At 46.3% G+C, this 21,087-nt stretch overlaps 1 protein-coding gene across 1 annotated transcript in view; it reads left to right on the top strand.

The window, feature by feature from the left end:
* The window catches only part of CELSR2 (cadherin EGF LAG seven-pass G-type receptor 2), a 129,926-nt gene that overhangs the window by 79,079 nt on the left and 29,760 nt on the right, over window positions 1–21,087 (top strand). The window contains exons 6-16 of the mRNA XM_061632519.1: window positions 6,236–6,393; window positions 8,670–8,833; window positions 9,203–9,328; window positions 12,090–12,256; window positions 12,530–12,715; window positions 13,159–13,272; window positions 14,918–15,092; window positions 17,351–17,492; window positions 18,370–18,490; window positions 19,719–19,902; window positions 20,801–20,902. Of these exons, the coding sequence (XP_061488503.1) occupies window positions 6,236–6,393; window positions 8,670–8,833; window positions 9,203–9,328; window positions 12,090–12,256; window positions 12,530–12,715; window positions 13,159–13,272; window positions 14,918–15,092; window positions 17,351–17,492; window positions 18,370–18,490; window positions 19,719–19,902; window positions 20,801–20,902 (1,639 nt within the window). The remainder of the gene's footprint in view (window positions 1–6,235; window positions 6,394–8,669; window positions 8,834–9,202; window positions 9,329–12,089; window positions 12,257–12,529; window positions 12,716–13,158; window positions 13,273–14,917; window positions 15,093–17,350; window positions 17,493–18,369; window positions 18,491–19,718; window positions 19,903–20,800; window positions 20,903–21,087) is intronic.

Consider the following 21,087-nt stretch of genomic DNA (forward strand, 5'->3'; position numbering starts at 1 on the left):
AGTATAAGGCAACTTCCTATGTTCCCATCCAATAGCTAGGTTCAAATCTTTGCTCAGCTATGAATTTCTCAGCTCAAGGATTCATTCTTCCTCGAGTTGATGAGGGTAAATTGCTAATCTGAGGGTACAGAATGTAGCAAACACTACAGCTGTGATTCTGTGAAAGGCATGTGTATTGGGATGGGGTGTGGAGTCTCTCTGGAGTGTTGCTATGTCTAGGGCCCCCTGCATAGTGTGGAATATGTTTAGGCATGTTGCTGCAGTAAGCTGGACTAGCAAACAAAGCTAAGGGTGGCTCTTGTGAATGCAGCATTTCTCTCAATTAAATGTGTTATTAAATGTTTTTTTGTATTTGATAGGCCTTGTGCAACTAGCCACACCAGTAGGAACTGAACAGAATTAGGACTGTTGCTGGCAGGGAGGGAGAGTTTAACTCTTCCCCACCCCGCTCCTGCTCTGATCCTGATGAAAATCACCATCTCTTCTGATGCTCTTCTTTGCATTGGGTGGGGGAGTATTTTCATGAGGATCTAAGCAGGGGAAAATGGTTAAGTTCCCCATCATTACCTTATGGAGTCCCCATGCTACTTGGGCCCTGCAGTGGCAGCTATTGTATTTGCATTTTTAAAAAACAAACATCCATGTTAAATGCAAAACATATTTAATATTAAGTTTAGTTTGGCCCTTAGCTGTCCAATGGGAATAGGGAAGATGAGTTGAAATTTGAATCCAGTTTTTTTTCCCAGCTAAAGTTCCATGCTATGCCCATTGATTGATCTCATCCAGTATTACGCTAACCCAACATGAGCTGGTCTGAAGCGTTGGTTCACACAAATAAGGCCAATACTGCTAGTCTACAACCCTGGATCCTTGCAATTAACCTTTTGTTGTTGACTTCTCTGTGGGCAGAGCTGGGCTTCAATTGCTGATAGTAATGGAAAGTAAGGGCCCCTCCAGATTGGTAGAGTTTTTTGCAGGTGTATTCTGTAACATGGCATTGACTCAATAATAGTACATTTGTGGTGGATTTATGCTGGATCATTCACACATCATTCCACTTTACTAGTTGTTCCACAATGCTTCTCCAGTGTCACCGTATTATTACCATCTGGAGGGGCATTCTTGTGCTGTAGCGCAGCAAAAGCAAGACACTGCCCACCCACTCCCTGAAAGTTTGTGATATTAAAAGTTACAGGATTTTAGCAGGGACATGCACCTGTTGCAAAGCAGTACCAGCTCCCCAAAACGTTTGCACGCACAATGATATTGAAAGTGCGATTACCTGTAAGTGCCCCAGTAACATCATGAACACAAAAGGTGATGAATGCTCAGTGACAAGGATGACAAGCATTTCTGTATGGTGCCTGGCTTTGAAGAAAATAGGGTGTGTCTTTGTGCCTCCTTTGGGAGTGGGTTTGCCTGAGGACACATCAGTGTCCTACAAAACTGGCTGCAGGGCCAGCAGCAGTGTGCAGCAAGGTTGGGCATGGGCCCAAGGGCTCCTGCAGCTCAGAGGGACCCCTCCTTAGGCTTGGGCTGGGAGGGTGGAGGTCCTGTTCTGCAATCTGTGGCAGTGTCTGGTTGTGCAGTGTGATTTGCAGCCAGGCCGATAATGTTGTGAATCATGGAGCAGAAGCTCCACCCTCGCTGACAACACCCCCCACCGAAACAGCTGGTGCAAGCTTAAATAGGCCTGGCAGCCCCACCTCCTGCATCACTGCATCAGCACGCTAGTGCGCAAACAACTCCCATCACCTCATTGAGGCTCCTGCCACCATCTTGGGTGATGGGAGGTGTTTGCGTGCTAGCACTCTGACGCAGTGACATGAAAGGTGGGGCTGCCAGCCCTCTTTAAGCCCATGCTGGCTGCTTCAGAGGGTAGTGGGGTTGGGGAGCACCATTATGACTTGGGCCCACAGCAGCCTGGTGCCCAAGGGCTCAATTGTGTCTGGTGCCAGCCCTGACTGGCTACTTGACTAAAAGAGGGAGGTTCGTCTCTGATGCTCATGAGTCCTTAGATTTTGTGGCTCATTCTGACACAATCTTATCCCAGGATCATAAATAACCTCTCATCTAGTTATTTGTGGCATGTAAAAAAATTACCTCCAGGCCAGCAGATTGGGGAAAAACATGTTATCTTTCATACTTGGGGACTTTTTTCTGAGTACAAAATGCACTATAAACATGTACGGATGTTGTACATGAGTGGTGCACTGCATGGTACTTGCAGTTTTTTGTACAAAAGTGGGAACCCAGTCTCTTCCTAGCCACCCTCACATGGATAGATGTGTGCCATTCATAAATGGTCCTATATCTTTTGTGCTCAACCTGTTCGGCGTACAAAAAATAACATTAAAAAAAAAAGTATGCCAGCTCTGGGGAGCTTCCTTGGATGATCCTGGTGCTGTGGCGAGGGCTGTGCCTTGAGCTGTTCTCTCCCCCGCCCCCAAATTTGTTCTTCATGTTCTGAAGGAAGGAGTGGCTCAAAAGCTGAGGGAAGACTTGGGCTGCCTGCCAGTCCCTTGGTGCTATGCTGTGACCTGTTGCCATGGCCACGCCCTCCCCTCCTTCTCCCCAGCTGCATTTCCTTTTGTCTAGAGCTGTCATGTTTCCTCAGCATGGCCTTTGAATCTCTCTTAGAATTCTGTGGTCCAGCCCCCCCCCCATCACCAATGACCTGTGTTTTTCTCCTGCCAGGCGTGGGGTGGGCTGGGAGTGGGGAGCTTAGGCTGAACACAAAGGGGTCCAGAACAGAAGCTCAGACTGTGTCACTTACTGGCCAAAGTGACACACAGTTAACTTCATAGAGAGCCTTTTTTAAAAAAAGTATTCTTTTAAAAAAAAAAATCAGTTATACAAAATTCACAGTAGTATACAATTACATTAAAAAACAAAAAACCGAAACATAAACACTCCATCCAAGCCCCACCACCACTCTGGCAAAGCAGGTGGAACTTAGACTTGCTTATTTATAAGCACTCAGATAACCTTTGTGCCTAATGAAATGGAACAGAGATAGCTGTGGGGATATCACAGAAGGGAACCAAAAGTGACCAATTCTGATGGTCAAATATGGGGTTCATTTGGGATTTTCTTTATTCTTTAATAAGCATCTGTGCACCGACATAGTCTCCAGTGCTAGATTTTTCATCTGATTGTGCACACATTTACTTGTTCACCAGTTTTTCTTGCAGAGAACTCTTTTAAGCTTTGATGACTTTCTTGCCTGATTTTGCACACTTGTTTAACATTAGCAATCTCGTACCCAGAGGGAATTCTAAGACACCAAAGGATCTGTGCAGTTTTGAAATCACTGTTAAAATCAGTGCAGCTTTAAAAGGTCACGTCCACCACCTTGATTCAAAATGGCATTCAATTGTATCCAGACATAGATGAAAACCTGCTTCTTGGTCTCAGGAGCCATCATGCAAAATTTGATGATATCTTAAGAATGTCCAAATGAATAGCAAACAAACAACTTTCCATAATATTTATTTATTTATTACATTTATACCCCACCTTCCTTTCATGACAGAAACCCAAGGTGGCTTACATATGGTTCCTAGGTGGTCTCCCATCCAGGCACTGACCAGACCTGACCCTGCTTAGCTTCAGCAGGTTGCTGGGCTCATGTGCCTTCAGCCCATAGCCTGGGATATCATAGTAGATTCTACTACAGATCCCTTTGCTCAATGTTTCTGCCCATCAGGAGCGTATAAAAAGAAGAAGCTACTGGAAGATATACGGCATTTTCTTCCTTGTCTGACAGTACATATTATTTTAAGTCAATGCGGATGGATATGTCAACTACACACAGTAGCTGCCGGCGGAGCTGCACAGGTGGGGCTGCATTGCTCTACTGGCTTCCCAATACTACATCAGGGAGCTTGGCATGGTGCGGTGCAGTGATGGAGCTAATCTGACACTCCTGATGCTACAACCACACTGTGCTGAACTTCCCCCTGGCTTGCCCCTTTCCCTCTCGGCAGTGATGCACAGTGTTGGGAAGCTGGGAGAGCGAAGCGGCACCACCCTCACAGCACCACCAACCACCACTAACTATACAATGGTCTACGCAGACTTTCCCAACGTTTGGGTTCCCAGATGTTTTTGGACTACAACTCCCAACCATCCCAGCCGGCATGGCCAAAGATCAGGAATGATGGGAATTATAGTCCAGGAACATCTGGGGACGCAAAGGTTGGGAAAGGCTGGCCTGTGTCATCAACAGCTCTGTAGAAATTTGGAAAATGTTATACTGTGAATTGCTTTGGAGACTCTTTTCTGTAGGGGTTGGGGAAGCTGTGGCTGTCCAGATGTTGCTGGACTTCAGCTCCCATAATCCCTGACCATTAGCCATGCTGGCTTGAGCTAATGGGAGTTGGAGTCCACAGCACGGTGGTAGAACATCTGCCTTGCATACAGAATGTCCCAAGTTCAATCCCTGGCATCTCTAGGTAAGGGCTGGGAGAGACTCCCACCTGAAACCCTGGAGAGCCACTGCCAGTCAGTGTAGACAATACTGAGCTAGATGGACCAATGGTCTGACTCAGTATAAGGCAGCTTCCTATGTTCCTAACTTCTGGTGGACCAGTCCTGCCTTACTGTAACTAGCATGCTTTGGTGTACGTTTTCTGTTGTATTTATTTGTTTGATCTTTTCAAGACTATCAGTGGTAGCTGTGAAATTGTGATGTTGTGAAAGTTTGTTCTGTGGTCAGACTAATCACTTGATTGATAAAATGATAAAAAAGGAACATGAATTTGGTTGCCTTCATGTTTGGTGTGACTCTAAAAAATTAAAACAACACTGAAACCCTCAAAAGAACCCACTTCTCACTGAAGAAAGAAGTATGGAGGAACTGCAAAAAATACACAAACCTTACAAAGGGCACTGCTTAGGGGCTGTAAGGCACAGCATAGAAAAAGAGAAGAAATGGTGTAATTAAAATACACTGGTACAGATATTGGTACTGTCTGAGATCAACGCTCCATCTTTTCTCTCCCTTGCGTTAAGACTACATGATGCCTTTATTACAGGGATCACATGTGTGTTTGTGTGTTCTGGAGCAGAATTTTTGGCATTAGAGGATTCCCTTTTAAGAAATGAGGCTTTTAGCCCATATTGCTGCTGAGAGATACGTGAAAGCAGGTGGGCAGTCCTGCTGAGAGATCAATATTGGACACCATATTTGTCTCTTGGATCTATATCTATAGATTAGATTATTTAGTTCTCCCCAGGGGAGCATACACAGCACACAGTCTTTTATTGTAGATTCATTAATCTAGAGCAAGTTCTGGCCCCTGGTTCTCTCCTTGCAATTGTTAAATGCTGGGTGATTAATAGGGTGGAATTTTCCTCTTTGCAGTTTTAGAACGTGTTTTCATGTGAAAGAATGATTCTAGTATGCCATATTGGAATCGTTGCTTCACATATAAATATGAGGTGAAACTGCAAAGGGACAACATTCACTTGTTTGCCACCCTGTTTGTTGAGCACCCAGCATTCCAGATGTTCTTTAGAAGTATTTGTCCCAGACATTCAGCTCCTTGAAGTTCCTCCCAGAACTGCTACCAACGTACCAGTTCTCAGCTGGAGAGCACTGTGTTCTTTCCTCAAAGGCAGGTCCATGAACTGGCAATGGTTTCCAGCTCCTTCTGAATCCTGACAGTATATCTGAGGCTGCCTGAGACTGTAAGCTAAAAACAGATATCTTCTGTAAGCCACCCTAGGGAAGGCTTAGAGGAAGGGCTTTAGCTCAGCGGCAGAGCGCATACTTTGTATACAAAACGTCCCAGGTTCAATCTCTAGTGCCTCCAAGTAGGGCTGGGAAAAAATGCTGACTGAAGCCCTGAAGAGCTGCTGCCAGTCAATGTTAACAGTGCTGAACTAGATGGACCAGTGGTCTGACGTGGTATAAGGCAGCTTCTTAGGTTCCTGTGTTTAGTTCAAGGGATGCTAAGTGACAGAGCTTTTGGCAGCTCTTAGACTAGAGATGGGGAACCTGTGGCCCTCCAGATGTTCTTAGACTCCAACTCGCATTAGTCCAAGCCAGCATAGTCAATGGTCAGGGATGATGGGAGTTGTAGTCCCATGACATCTGGAGGGCCACAGTTTCCCCATCTATGTTTAGACATTAGCTTGCTCTTCCTTGTTCATTCTTTGATTGTGCTGCCATGGCCATTAACTGGCTCCCTTGAGGTTTCTGCAACAGATTTCTGTTTTTTCTCCACAGCCTATCATGGGGATGTCTGGAATTCCTCAGGGGCCCTCTGACCAGAAAGTAGCTGTAGTAACAGTGGACGACTGTGACACTTCAGTGGCCTTGAAGTTTGGCTTCATGCTGGGAAACTATTCTTGCTCAGCTCAAGGGACGCAGTCAGGCACCAAGAAGTAAGAATTTTATGTATACTACTAGGGGGCTCTGCCCCTGGCTTACTTTGCTCGCCAACTCCCACCCCCAAGCACACACACACACCAGGGCACTCCCAAACACCCCCAGGTACCCCCAAACACATGCAGACCTAGGCAGTCCCAAATACTCCCAGGCACCCCAGACGCTCCCAGGCACTCCCAAACACCACACACACACAAATGTGCCCCCAGGCACTTGCAAACACCCCCCAGACACCCCACTCCCCTCGCCATTCCCCCTAGTGTCCAGGCATTGGTGCATGTCAGCTGCCATGGACCTACTAATGCTCTTTGCCTGTTCCTGCACTGCGTCAGTGCCCCGCACCACCATGCCACTTCCCCCTCGACAGACAGCACCACTATGCAACTCCGTGCAGCATGCATAGGCTGCCTCCTCACCTAGGGTATTTACCTGCATCCTGTCCAGGCTGCTGCCTACCTGCTCGTGGTTACTGCCTGTCACTAGGCACCACCAGGGACTCCACCAGTCCGGACTGTCTCCCCGCTCTAGCACAGATCTCAACAGATCCCCCTGCTAGGGAGCACCACCAGTCACGTCCTATAACCAGTATTCCCAGAGACTCTGCCTGAGTCTCTCCATCAGGTTACCTCTGTGACTGAGTGCTTAAGCTGTCCCACTCCCTTTGTATCAATGCAGATAATTCTGGTTTGCTCTGAATACTTGTGGTGTTATATTCTCCCCTTCACCGCTGCCACCATTTGTTTCCCTTAAGCCTTGGTATTTACCTTACCCTCCCTTCTGGTCTGTGAAACCCCAGCCAAGGATCAGGCCTTTGGTAAACCAAATATATTTATTAAATAACAGAGATAACAAGATTTCTTTATAAAGGCACTTAAGCATATGGTTTCATCTATTCCTGAGGTACTGGTCTTAGTATTAATCCGAACTCCACACTCTCCTCACATCCACCAACTCTCCACCCAATCTCCTCTCAAAAACCCACCAAAACAACCCACTCACGTTCACCGTCCACCCAGATTTAACTGTCATCCTTCCATTTATACCCTCAGCCATTCTAAACACTCAGCCAATCATCCAGCATTCTACTGCCCATTCACTCCCCCCTCCTCTTTCATTCCACTTACCATGTATCTCCTATACAAACAGCACTTACCATATATACACTAATACATGAACATCGCAACCACCACTGCCACTTGTCTGCTCGCTCCACACCAGCCCATTCACCTCGCTCACTTGCCTGCCTGCCCCATAGCCACCCACTTGCCTCATTGCCCTACACCCAGCCGCCCCACTCGCTCAGTCACCCACCCCACCACTAGTCATTCGTGCTTCCCTCATGCCCTCACCTTGCTTGCCACCTGCCCCACCCCCATGTGATGTGGCGTGATGGCTTAGGAATGTATTATGTCGTTAGATAAGTACAACTGATGAGCCTGTGGAAATGAGAAACGAACCGACATGGCTAAAGCCAGCCTGCCTCCACTGTGTTTATTGTTCATTGAGGAAATTCCCATGAGGATCATGCACTGTAGGATAGTGTTTGTCTGTATTGGCTTTCTAGGTTCACCTTCATCTGGCAGGAATGGAAGGTGGAGCAGTTACATAAGTTTAGACTCTGGACTTAATGGCCTTTTGAGGGCAATCCTGTTTAAATGGCAATGTGTATTACTTCATTTACTTCAATATGTGGTAAGCCAGCCCCACTGAGTTTTTGGGCCCTTCTGCTCATTCAGCTGAGTAGGACCCTTGACTTTTGCCCCAACATCTTGCCCCAGCAGCGCCTCTGGGAACTCTCTCTCCATCCCTCTTCAGTTGCACGTACCCTGCAAGGTGGACAGGTAGTGTGCCTCTGTGTTTCCCCCAATTTATGCAGACAGAGACATTCCCCACCCCCACCAGCCCAAAAGTCCATGAATGAGGTAGGAGAACTCTGATCTCTAATGTCAAATAACATGCTATATTCTGGACACCTTTTTCGCTATTAAGCTACTAAACATCTTAGTAGTCACCAGCTATTATCTGCTATCACAACCTTAACAGTTCTTTGCTAAAATCTCAACTCTCTGCTCCCCATTGGGGACTCTTCAAATGTCCTGACATATCCTGGTATGTATAGGTCTGATGATGGTATTCATTCTTGACCTGAAAGACCACAGTTATGCCAGCTGTAATTTCTACTTCAGAAGATCTGTTTCAGAAGATGTCTGTTAATCAGCCCTTCCCTCCCTTGAGCTTTGCCTCCTGAGTAACTCCTGCTTTGGCTTCCCAGGTCCCTGGATCTGACAGGCCCACTGTTGTTAGGTGGTGTCCCTGACCTGCCTGAGAGCTTCCCTGTACGGAACCGGCACTTTGTAGGCTGTATACGGGACTTCCTGATTGATAACCAAGAGGTGGACATGGCTGACTTCATTGCCAACAATGGGACAGTGCCAGGTATGGGGAGTTTAAGAGCTGGGGAGGAAAGTTGGACACAGAAATGGAAAGTTTCTGGGGAGATTGCTCTGGTTTATTTATTTTTATTTATATATTTTTTAAAACTGTTTAATGAATAGATTTATTGGACACAATGGATGCAAAGCTGGCAAGAAAAGCGCAGCTCTGTTTGTTTTGGGAAGACCCTGAGTGTGCCACTGAGTGTTTGTGGTATAGTGGGTCTTTGCAAATGGGCTTCAGCCCTGACCCTGCTCCTCATTACTCTCGTCGGTGATTTCAGTCCTTGCCTGCTTTGGCACTCCACTCCCATGACTGGGGAATCCTCTTCTGCTTTTGTCCTTTCCAATGCCATCTCACATTCTCTTCTAGGCTGTTCAGCCAAGAAGAATGTTTGTGACAGCAATACTTGTCATAATGGCGGCACATGTGTCAACCAGTGGAACACCTTCAGCTGTGAATGTCCCCTGGGTTTCGGAGGCAAGGACTGCAAGCAAGGTAAAGGGTGGAAGCTGTGAAAGAAGGGGGTCTTTGGGGGCCATGGTAGCTCTGCTAAGACTGCTTGATTATTGGTTGTCCTGGGAGACTGAGGGTTGAACTACACATAATAGTAATCACATGGTTTGCTGTCGACTGTAGAATTTTTTTGTTGCAGAAAGTGTCAGTGTGGTTGGGTGTGATCCAGATTGGGGGCCCAGCGGGTGTGTGAGGCAGGGAGCTGTAGCCCTTTTCCTGCCATTACTGAGGTCCAAATTCAGGTCAGCCACCCACAGCTCCATGCCTGCAGTATACATGGGGAAAATTTTCCATTCAGTCCAGTTGGGCCTGATTCCCTGCTGCCCCCCCCGGCTATTTCTGCAGTATAACTCCTGCATTTAAGAGCAGACAACATGATTAACATTGCATGCAGTTGGACCCCAAAAAAGTTGGTGGGAGGGCTTTTTGCCAGCTCTTCCTTCTGTGGGCAGCTGGAATAAGGGGCAGAATGTTCACAGGAGATCTCTTTCTGGTTCCAATCCCAGAGGACAGGGAGGATATATACCCATTTGGGTTTACAAGCATTTGGAACATTTTCTTGCCACTATCAGGCACTGTGGCTAAGGATGGAGGCACTCTGCCTCACATAGAGAGAGGTAGAAAATGTACAGCCCTTACAAGCAACAGAGAAAAAGAGAGAGGGATGGACAGTGACTCAGAAAATCTTGGACACTGGGCTGTAGTGATGATAACTTCTAGGTGTCAGAGTGAGAGGTAGCTCACACCCTCTTGCTATGGCCTGGGAATGTAAGTAAACAGGAGCTATTTACTCAGCTGCATGGGTTACACTTACCTCAGATGCCATTATATTGTGTCTAAGGTAGTGTTCAGTCACTCAGTACAGGCAGGCAAAGATCAAGGGGGCCTCACTGAACCAGTGGCTAGGCCAGAGATGGGGGAACCTCTAGTCCTTCAGATATTGCTGGACTTCAACTCCCGTTAGTGCTGCCCTGGGCTCCTGCTGGGAGGAAGGGTGGGAAATAAATAAATAAATAAATAAATAGCTCCAGCCAGCATGGCCAATGATCAGTCAGGGGTGATGGGAGCTGAAATTCAACAACATCTGCAGGGCTACAGATTCCCCATCCCTAGGATCCCCATCCCTTTCTTTAGGGAGGTAACTCCAGTGGTCATAGAATGCCTGGCAATCAGGGTGAATGGTTCAAGTCCCATCTGTTAGCATTTCCCTTCATCCCCATCCCATCTTTGCCTTTTTCTCCTACAATGTCCCAGACATCCACTACTGGGAGACCAAGAGACAGATTAATAGAAAGCTAGTATGTCTGTCCTCACTCTTTCAGTAGCTGGTGACCTGCTCCACGGGCTCCAGCAATTCAGTACAGATTGAGCAGATCACATTTTCTGTTCTTGGACCTTTCTCTCTGTGTCTCATGCGCACACACATACACACACAGATGGCACCGTGATCTGTACAGCCTGACAGAGCCACAGTGAACTCAGGGAGGGGGAGGAGGACGGGAGGCAGCTGAGACTGAGCAGACAGGAGGAGAGCGTGCGGGCAGTGGTGGCCTAGGTGAGCCACGGACTCGCTTCATTGGAGCCCTTGGCATTGCTACCATGAGGCCTCCCTTTGCTCCAGGCCATGGGGGAGGAAGGGAGGCCAGGAAGCGACCTAAGTGGGGCCTCAGTGGCAACGTGAATCTGGGCAGCTGTGTGAGTGGGAAGTTCGTAAGTGGCCTAGATGGGACAGCGGCAGCAACATTTGTCAGGGGTGGAGGTGCAGGGCAGCAGCAGGGGACTGCAGCAGTCCAGGAACAGGTGAGGCAAGCCAGAGAGGAGTGTGAGCGGGCCAATGGCGGCTAAAGCGCGCCAATACCTGCAGGCACTGGGGGGGTTGTGAGGGAAGGTTAGCGAGGGGAGTAAGCTGCCAGGGGGGATGGTTTGAAAGTGTCTGGAAAGGGGGGAATGGTTTGATTGTGCCTGGGGTGGGAGGATGGTTTGAGAGTGCCAAGGGCGGGGGGGGGAGTGTCTTGGGGTTGGTGCTGAAAGCATGCAGGGGCAAAGCCCCTGGTATATATTTAAAAAAGAGAGGATCAGTAATAAAAACAATCCTGACTCCAAGACCCCCTGCTGTACCCATTAGCTTCATTCCTTCCTCAGAATGGGGATTAGATGAATTTACCTGACGTGCAAGGCAAATTATGCACTCCTTAAGCTATGCAGACACTGGTCCCTCCCATGTCCACCTCAATGGCAAGAAGAAAGTATGCACCCTACCCAGTGTTTGATGTCAATGCAAAGTTCTCCTGCGTGTTTTTTTTTCTGGGAATTTCTCTCTCATTTTGTCCCCAGAACACTATTCTAGGTCTGGGGTGAACTGCTGCATAAATGCACATTCAGTACATATTAATAATGTGCCAACATCAGGAGGAAACCTCACCCTGCGATCATTGTTCCAAGTCTCAAAAAAAGAAAAGAAGGATGTTTGTATCAGTCTCTGTCGTATCTTCAAAGTTCTCTGTAACCATGAGGGCTAGAACTTTTTTTAAAAAGTTAAGCAGAACAGGGAGTTTCATGAATCTAGAGTTGCACAAGTATGCTCAGGAGGCACATGCTGCTTTCCAGTCTTGGGTTGGCAGTCGTGCCATAGGATGTGACTGGAAATTTGTGGGTTATATGCATGCAGAACCCATATTCCACTGATAGCTTTGTGTACAAGAGTTCATGCTTTTGCTAACTTGTGTTTTTTTCCCTCTTGAAGAAATGGCAAGTCCCCAGTGCTTCCTGGGCAGCAGCGTGGTAACCTGGAGCAACTTGGCATTAGTGATTACACTTCCATGGTATATTGGGCTTATGTTTCGTACCAGACAAAGCAATGGCATCCTCCTGCATGCTGCAGCTGGGCAGCATTCCACCATCACCCTGTGGGTAAGTTTCTAAGCTAGGGCAGTAACCCAGTGTTACCCTGTGGATTAGTGGCCTGGAGAAGACCCTTTTGATCTACGAACAAGAAGTACAGAGGTTGGAGGGGGTCCTGGTTCTTTACTCCATCCAGGAAGGTAACAGAAGCTACATAGCAGACTTAAAGGCTATGCAGCTGATGCACTATCCTCAAGACCACCTTGATGGGCACAGATGATGCTCCCAATAGTGAAAACTTCATCTAAGGCTTGGCTCACCCTGTTCTTACCTCTTTCCCAGTTAAGCGAAGGGAATGTGCTGATGACTGTGTACCGTGCCAACAGCCAGGTCGCGGCACTGCAGCTGCACCAGGTGAAGGTGAATGATGGTGACTGGCATCACTTGCAGTTGGAGCTGCACAGCAGCAGGGACAACCCAGAAGCCCGGTGCTTAGCCATAATGGCCTTTGACTATGGCCTATATCAGGTACGGTGAGCACCAGGACTCAGCTAATCAGAAAGGTCAACAGATCTTTAGCCCACTGTCTGGAAGTCTTTTGCCACTCACGCAGGGCCTTTTCATCCATTTTCTAAACATGAGAAGGACACAGAGAGTACTGAAACCACCTGAAGGAAAAGTCATTTGTGGGGAGTAGATCTGTATTCCCAGAATGGTCAGTTCTCAATATTCTAGTCCACTTTGTCACTTCTCACGCAAACTAACCTAATGCTGGGGTCCCTTTCCTATAAGCTTTGCTAATATCCCTCCATCAATCCCCATCCACTGTTGTTTTAGTTCCAACCCCTTCCCCACCTTCACAACTTGTCTGATGGCCTATACACCCTGACTTCTGTCCCACAACAGAAATGTAGTGCTCCTATCAATATATTGGGGGGAAATAATGCCTGGTTTGTCTGCCTATCCTCCAGGTGGCAGCCAACATCAGCAGTGAGCTGCATGGACTGAAAGTGCGGAACCTGAGCATTGGTGGTGTGCCAGGGGGGCAGGGTGAGGTGCTGCAAGGCTTCCGTGGCTGCATGCAGGTAAGCAGGGTGAGGAGTGGCATTGATGGCCCCGTTCTGGGCTATGGGTAATGCTGGGCTACGATGAGTCAGGTGCAGGCTCTACCTCTTCTGCCATTAGCACCAGGCTTTTTTACCTAGTGACATCATTTTCAGGGCTAATGAGCTGGGCCCTCTCTCTCACATATATTTAAGAGAAGTTGGGAGCTGTCATGTGTTCCCATTTGGAAACCTGCATCTAAGACAACCGTCACTGTGATTATATACTGTCACTGAGAGCAAGTGTGGTGTAGTGGTTAAGGTGTTGGACTACGACCTGGAAGACAAGGGTTCGAATCCCCACATAGCCATGAAGCTCACTGGGTGACCTTGGGCCAGTTACTGCCTCTCAGCTTCATGAAAACCCTATTCATGGGGTTGCCATAAGTCGGAATCGACTTGAAGGCAGTACACTCTCACCTTACAATCACGTATTGCTGGAACTGTGAATGAAGCAGGCATACTGACTGGTCGTGGGTTGTGTTTTCATTAGACATTTGTCACTCTCCCTTTGTTATCAGGAGGGTGAAACTGATGACTCCTTTTTTAAAAATAGGAATATCAACAGTCTCATACTAGCACCACTTTTGATTGCTCCCCCTTGCTGATACTCATATTTGGTTTTGCCTGCCATGCAGATAGATGTGGGTTGGATCCGTGATACCTCAAATCAGATGCACGTTGGAGCAAACTTGGGCTGCAGATGCACTAGTTGCTTCAAAAGCAGCCAGACTGTTTTCTCTGGCTGCGTTTTCAAAGTACTCTCAAGCTGGACACATCTCCCTGAGTAGGACCACCCATAGCAAAGCGTTAGCCCAATCACTGTGTCTGCCTGAGCCTATAGCAAAGCATTTTCATTGGTTGATAGCCAATCAATTTTGAAGTCTGGGTGAAGCAGATTTCAATGTAAAGCTTGCTGGAGCTGCAACTTCCAAGGTTTTGAAGTTAAAGGGGGCAGCGTTTGCCTGGCATTATGTGTCTTCACATTCAGAATACGGAGGTGGAAGTGCACTGAAGCCAGCCAAAACGCAAGTGTATCTCTACTCTTGATGTCAAATCTGTGCTGATCTCCAAAGTGCAAATCTCATTCCATGCATTTTTATTCAAGGGAACACATCGCCATCTAGGGGCTGCAGTTCTCCAGTGGTTCATGTTTGGCTTACTTATTTCTGGGGGTTTTGCTCCTAAAAAGGGGCTGATTTAGGTCAATTCCAGCTGACCTGTTTAATGGGCATTCAGCCTGTTTCAGTGTCAAATATTTAATGAGTATTCATCTTTGTTTGTGGGGAGATAAGATGCAGCACCAAACAAGTCTTATTCCACACTTTCCAGTGATTTTTCCATCACTTTCCTTATCACAAGAAGTTTAATAGTTTGGTGAAGTGGGTTTGTTTTGCAAGAGCTCCAAATCAGCTTTAATTGCACAGCTTGAATTTGTCAGGATGTGGTTGAATCTCACCCAAAACGTTATGATCTAGAAGCACCCTTAGGTAGTGGACCACTTGCAATTTTTGTTCCTGAACCATGACAAGAAAATGAAAAGTGCACTAATCTCTGCACATCTAAGAGCTGGATCTTCTTGGGTGCTGCATCCTGCCCTCTCCTTCCTTGTGTTCTTTATCCCCAGGGCGTAAGGATGGGTGAGACATCAGCCAGTGCTGTGGCTCTGAATGTGAACCAGGCCGAGAAGGTGAATGTGGAACATGGCTGCAGTATCCCGGACCCTTGTGATTCCAACCCTTGCCCTATCAATAGTTACTGCAATGACGACTGGGATAGTTACTCTTGCAGTTGTGATCCAGGTTAGTTGGAGGGGGGCAAAGCAGGAGTGTTGGAGGAGCTGCTGCCCAGGTAGTACTGGATTAATTCCATGGTGGTGTTTTCCAAAGCACTATTCTTTAACCTTGGGTCTCCAGATGTTGTTGGACTACAACTCTTGTCATCCTTGGCCATTGGCTAAGCTGGCTGGGATTGATGGGAGTTGTAGTCTGACAACATCTGGGGATCCAAGGCTGAAGAATAGTGCTTCAAAGCATAGCCCTGTGCAATAATGAAGTCTGCTGAGTGATTGACTGAGCCATCAGCTAGGTACACAGGCTGCCTGCACCACAGCAATGGAGCTTCCCTTTCATTGTATCAGAGCTAGCTGTGAGATACCATTAAGGCAAAGATGCACAGATCTGATCTTGGTTTCATGAATTATTTTTTTAATTTGTTTAGGCAGTGCTTTAGTTGTATGCTTTGTATGCTGAAGTGACACCTCTCTATCCTAGCCTTTGACACTTGAGAAGTATATTTTCAGGACCTACCCTATTCGTGTGAGTGCAATTTGTTTTAAACTGTTTTTAATATTGAATTTTAAATTGCTACATTTGATTACCCCTTTTTCTGTAGTTTGTTAGTATGCTATGGTTGCCTCTGTTCCTTTCTTATAGTTATTTATTCAGTTTATTAGTTGCCATTTGCTGAAGCCTCTAGGGCAGCCTTTTTCAACCAGTGTGCCTCCAGATGTTGTTGGACCACAACTCCCATCAGCCTCACCCAGCATTGCCAATGGTCAGGAAAGATGGGAGTTGTGGTCCAACCACATCTGGAGGCACACTGATTGGGAAAGGCTGCTCTAGGGGATGTATAGTAAAACCTGTTAATAATAGTCCTACGCAATCAATAAAACTATTTATAAATAGAACAAAACGAAATCACAATTTCTTCAGTCTTTTTTTAAATTGTTGTTTAATTGCTTCATGGCTTACATAATTAACAAACACAATGAATATAGGCAGACATCAAGATTCAGATGTAATCTCTGGGTTGTTATACCGGCATTTTTATCCTGATACAATGAATAAATTCTGACTATTAACACCATTAATTATTGGGTAAATGCAACATGTATCCTTGCTGATTATCTTTGGGACATTCACAGGTCACTGTGAACCCTTCCTACCAGAAATAATAAGTTTTCCATTGTTGCCATGAAAGGAAGCCAGTGTGGTGGTGTCTGTTGTTGGATTCCAACTCACATCAGCTCCAGATGGAATGGCCGTGGATTCAGCAACATCTGGAGGGCATCATGTGGGCTGCCCCTGGTTTACATGACCAGTTACTACTTAAGGGATAAAAGAGAGGTTGAGCCAAGAGCCCTTGATCTTGCCAGGGGTTGTTAACCCTTGGCTCATTTCAGCTTTTTATTCATGCCTTGAATTGAATTGAAACCAGGGTCTGGTAACCAAGCCCTCTAAGACAGCAGTGGGAAACCTCAGGCCCAGGGGCCACATGCTGCCCCCCAGGCCTGTCTCCTCAAGTCACATTCCCTCTTCCCAGGTCACACCCTTCACCATCCCTACTTTATGCCCACCTTTTTGCCTGGCTGGAAAGTGTCTGTGAACTCTAATAATGTCTCTTGGTTGCCTGGATAGAGAACTCTCTCTCTCTCTCTCTCTCTCTCTCTCTCTCTCTCTCTCTCTCTCTCTCTCTCTCTCTCTCTCTCTCTCTCTCTCTCTCTCTCTCTCTCTCTCTGTGTGTGTGTGTGTGTGTGTGTGTGTGTGTGTGTGTGTGTGTGTGTGTGTGTGTGTGTGTGTGTGTGTGTGTGTGTGTGTGTGTGTGTGTGTGTGTGTGTGTGTGTGTGTGTGTGTGTGTGTGTGTGTGTGTGTGTGTGTGTGTGTGTAAACTAGCCTACTGTGAAAAGGCAAAATTTACATCTATTGTTGTCCCCGCTTTTGCCTTTCACCCTGGCCACCACTGAAATGTGGCCCCTGGAAAGTTGCTGAGATAGGAATGTGATCCTCAGTCTGGAAAAGGTTGTCCACCCCTGCTATAAGGTTCAGAGGCTCTATGCAGTCCAGGCTTAGGGATGAATTCTGTTCTTCTTTCCCTCTTTCTAGCCATCCCATCTGCAGCTTTTACTCTTGGCTGTGCCTTGAGAAGTGGTTCCCTTCTTTCTGTGCCCAGCCAGAGTCTCTTGCTTGGGTGTAAGTGTACTCATCCTCAGGTTGGAGCTTCCAGCCAGAATCACATTGTGCAGATTACATACTCAGGGTTTTTTCCTGTGCTGCTTCAGGTTATTATGGAGACAGTTGCGCCAATGTCTGCTCCCTCAATCCTTGTGAACATCAAGCCGTGTGTACCCGCAAGCCCAGCTCATCCCATGGCTACACCTGTGAGTGTCCTGACAACTACTTTGGGCCATACTGCGAGAACAAGTGAGTTTTCCACTGCTGCTCCGCCAAAGGGCATCTGTGTGTATGTATGGTTGTGTGCCCACAGGTGTGTGCATCTACCTGTCAGTGTGTATGCAAAAGTGGATCCTTGAACAGCTACACTCTTATTGCTGAGTTGGGGGAGATATTGGTACATGTTTCTGTGCTTGAGGGTGAGGTCAGCAATTATAGTGGGGAGACATGTTTCTAAGCTATTCTGTGTTTGGGTGTTTATGTAAGAGATCAACCCAATGGAGTGTAGCCACTGTGGTTGTGTATATCTGTTGGTATGCCCTCAAGTATGTGGAGGTGGCTAGTAAATGCAATAAGGATTTCTTGTGTACGAATACAAGGGACAGTCTTGTTATGTATATAGGTGCTGAGTGTGGAGTGTACACATATAGCTTATACGGTGATGGGTGTGTGCATGCAAGGCAGTGAGGTTTCTTTGCATAGTGTGATTGTAGCAACAACAACAAAATGATAACAACAACAACAAATATTTAATGCTGAAGAATGTGTGGAAATCCCACAAATCCTGATATTTTTGAGCTGTAAGCTCTTCATCAAGGGATTCCAAATCATGATAGTCATCACCCACATGACAGCAGAAAACTTATGAGAGCTGAAGAGCAGATGTCCAGGAGAGGTGACACAATACTTTGCAACCCCCTGAAATCTGTGCCTCAAACCACAATAAGTTTTTAAAACTTTTCCCACACTAGGATTTTCAGTATTGATTGTATATTCTGTTTTGTCATTGGCAGCTTTTTTTTTGTCTGTACACACCCACCCAACATATGTTGCTGCTGCTGCTGTTTGGGCCTGTTGGTGTTTTTGTTGTGTGAATGTAACAGGCCCTGTGCTCTCTTTGTGGCAGGCTTGCTCAGCCCTGCCCACGGGGGTGGTGGGGGCACCCTATATGTGGACCCTGCAATTGTGATGTTGGCAAAGGATTTGACCCTGACTGCAACAAAACCAATGGAGAGTGTCGCTGCAAGGTGGGCCTTATCTTATTCAATGATCCTGGGTGGGGGATAGGGCTGCAAGCTAGAGTTTGAGGAGCATTAAAGAGGGTTCAGAGTTAGTTATTCCATAAATGGATAGATAATTTGCTGCCAGCATAGCTACTGAGTGAACCGAGTGGCTTTTAAACATTCGCCCGTCAGGAATCTTTCCAAATGAACTTGCCTGCTGAGGAAATCTAGCATATTGCAGAGAATTCTGGCGTACATTCAGAGTATGTATGCTGGCAAGGCTTGTTGGGCCCCAGGTGTTGCACTTCTTTAACTGAGAGAGTTTGACTTAGAGGGCACCTAGCACCTCCCTGTAGTTCCACACTGTGGGACAGAGGTGAGGAACCTGTGAATCTCCAGAGGTTGCTGGAACTACATTTCTGACCATTGCCCATGCTGGCTAGGGCTGATGGGGAGTTGGAGTTCAACAACATCTGAAGGGCCACAGGTTCCCTGAAGAGGATGAACATTGCAGTGGCCCAGTTGCCTTGCAGGAAAACTTGTCCACCATTTCTGATAATTCTCTCTGAGAAATCCCTGTAAGCTTCCAAGGAACTTCAGGATTCCCTTGCACATAATTAGAAAACTTCTAAGTTAAGAGATAGGATACAGGCACTGATTCCTGCTTGTTGGGGTGCATTGGGTGGTACTAGGTAAACTACTCTCACTCTCTTTCTGTCCATCTGACATAACTCACAGAATTCTTATGAGGGTGAGTTAGATTAGAAATGACTGATAGTAATCACAATAGTACTTTAGGAATTTCTGTCCTTATTGCATGTGTGTGAATTGTGTGATAGAGAGAAGCAACAGTTCTGGAAGTGGATACTTAGAGATTTGTTAACTTCCACTTATATTAAAATAATTGATAATAAAATAAATACAATTAATAAAATTAAAAACAATTTATATATGTTTTAAAAGTTTTATTGATTTTATCTTTGTTGGTTTTATGTGTATTTCTTTTTTAATTGGTTTGTGGATTTTAACTATGGTTTATCTACAATTTTATTTGTACACTGATTGGAGAGCTCTTTGTTCAAGCAGTTTTTAAATCTTCTAAATAAATAAATAAATACATTGCTGTTGGGTGTAAATAGGTTTTGAGAGAAGAATCAGGTGCCAGGTTAGCCAGGAGGTTTGTAGACTACTATTCAGCTATAGAGAGCCCTCCATCCTGCTCCCCAATTTTATGTGTCTCCCTATTCTACAGGAGAACCACTATTTGCCGGTGGACAGTGCCATGTGCTTGCTCTGTGAATGCTACCCCACAGGCTCTCTCTCTCGCACTTGTGACTCTGAGACTGGGCAGTGCTCCTGCAAGCCAGGTGTGATTGGGCGCCGCTGCGACCGCTGCGACAACCCCTTTGCAGAAGTCGCCCTCAATGGCTGTGAAGGTCAGCATTGGCTCCTTGGGCACAGGTTGAGTAGAACTGGATTCCATTACTGAGCTTAGCTGAAGGTTAGAGACGGTGATAGCCCAGGCCTCACAGCAGGGAAGGAGTTATGATGTTAAGTAACTGGCCATGTCGTGGGACTGAATAAGTGATATTACTGATCAGGGTACCTTCCATGAAAGGGTGTGGAACCATCCCATTCAAAACTGATTCACATACAATCCCAACAAATCTGTTTTGCCTCTTGTCCTTTGGCAGACTCTTTCTAGCCTGTTTAGTAGCACTGAACTGAATGGCCTTTGACTTGAGTTGGTGTTCTTTGAGTGAGCAGAGCAATGATAGGCAGCCTGTGGCCCTCCAGATGTTGTTGGACTCCAACTTCCATCAAACCCAGCCAGCATGGCCAATAGCCAAGGCTGATGGGAGTTGGTCCAAGAACATTTGGAGAAGTGCAGGTTCCCCATCCCTTGACTAGAGCCTACCCAGGTGAAGTGAGGGGATGGGTTCAACTCTAGTTCTGCAAGGTCATTGTCCCTTTCTATCGCCTCCAATCTTCATCACCCCACCACTACCACTATCATCATATTCTAACCTGATCTTCTACTGATGCACTCAGATTCAATACAAATAAGCAATCACTTAGAAAAGAGACAATACATTAACACAGTAAAAATCACAGTACAGTGATTTTGGAAGTGGGTTATTATTTTCTTGATGATCCAGGGTTCATTGTTACTCATACTTCTCTGCATACACTATCCTAGCATATCAAACATTTGTACATTTGTAGAAGTATGAAGTTCAGACTACCTTTCCATTTATCTCCAGCAGAAGAACCACACTGAGTTTGCATGGAAAGGAAATATCTGTTCACACGTTATCACTTTTTGCCTTGCAGTGAATTATGATAGCTGCCCTCGTGCCATTGAAGCAAACATTTGGTGGCCACGCACCCGTTTTGGCTTGCCTGCTGCTGCACCTTGCCCCCGAGGATCTGTCGGTAATGAAATACCTTTGATATTTTTATTGCATGTATGTGGTATAGGCAATCAGTTTGATTGTCACATAAGTTTTGTGTAACCAAGCACTCCTCTTGTGCACTCTTGACACTATGTTGCTTCTGGACAAGAGTGCCCCATGTGCCATATGCTTAGCTTTTTTTAAAAAAAGGACTATCCTGTCTGT

The sequence above is a fragment of the Rhineura floridana genome, chromosome 6 (genome assembly GCF_030035675.1).
Source record: "Rhineura floridana isolate rRhiFlo1 chromosome 6, rRhiFlo1.hap2, whole genome shotgun sequence".
NCBI lineage: Eukaryota > Metazoa > Chordata > Lepidosauria > Squamata > Rhineuridae > Rhineura > Rhineura floridana.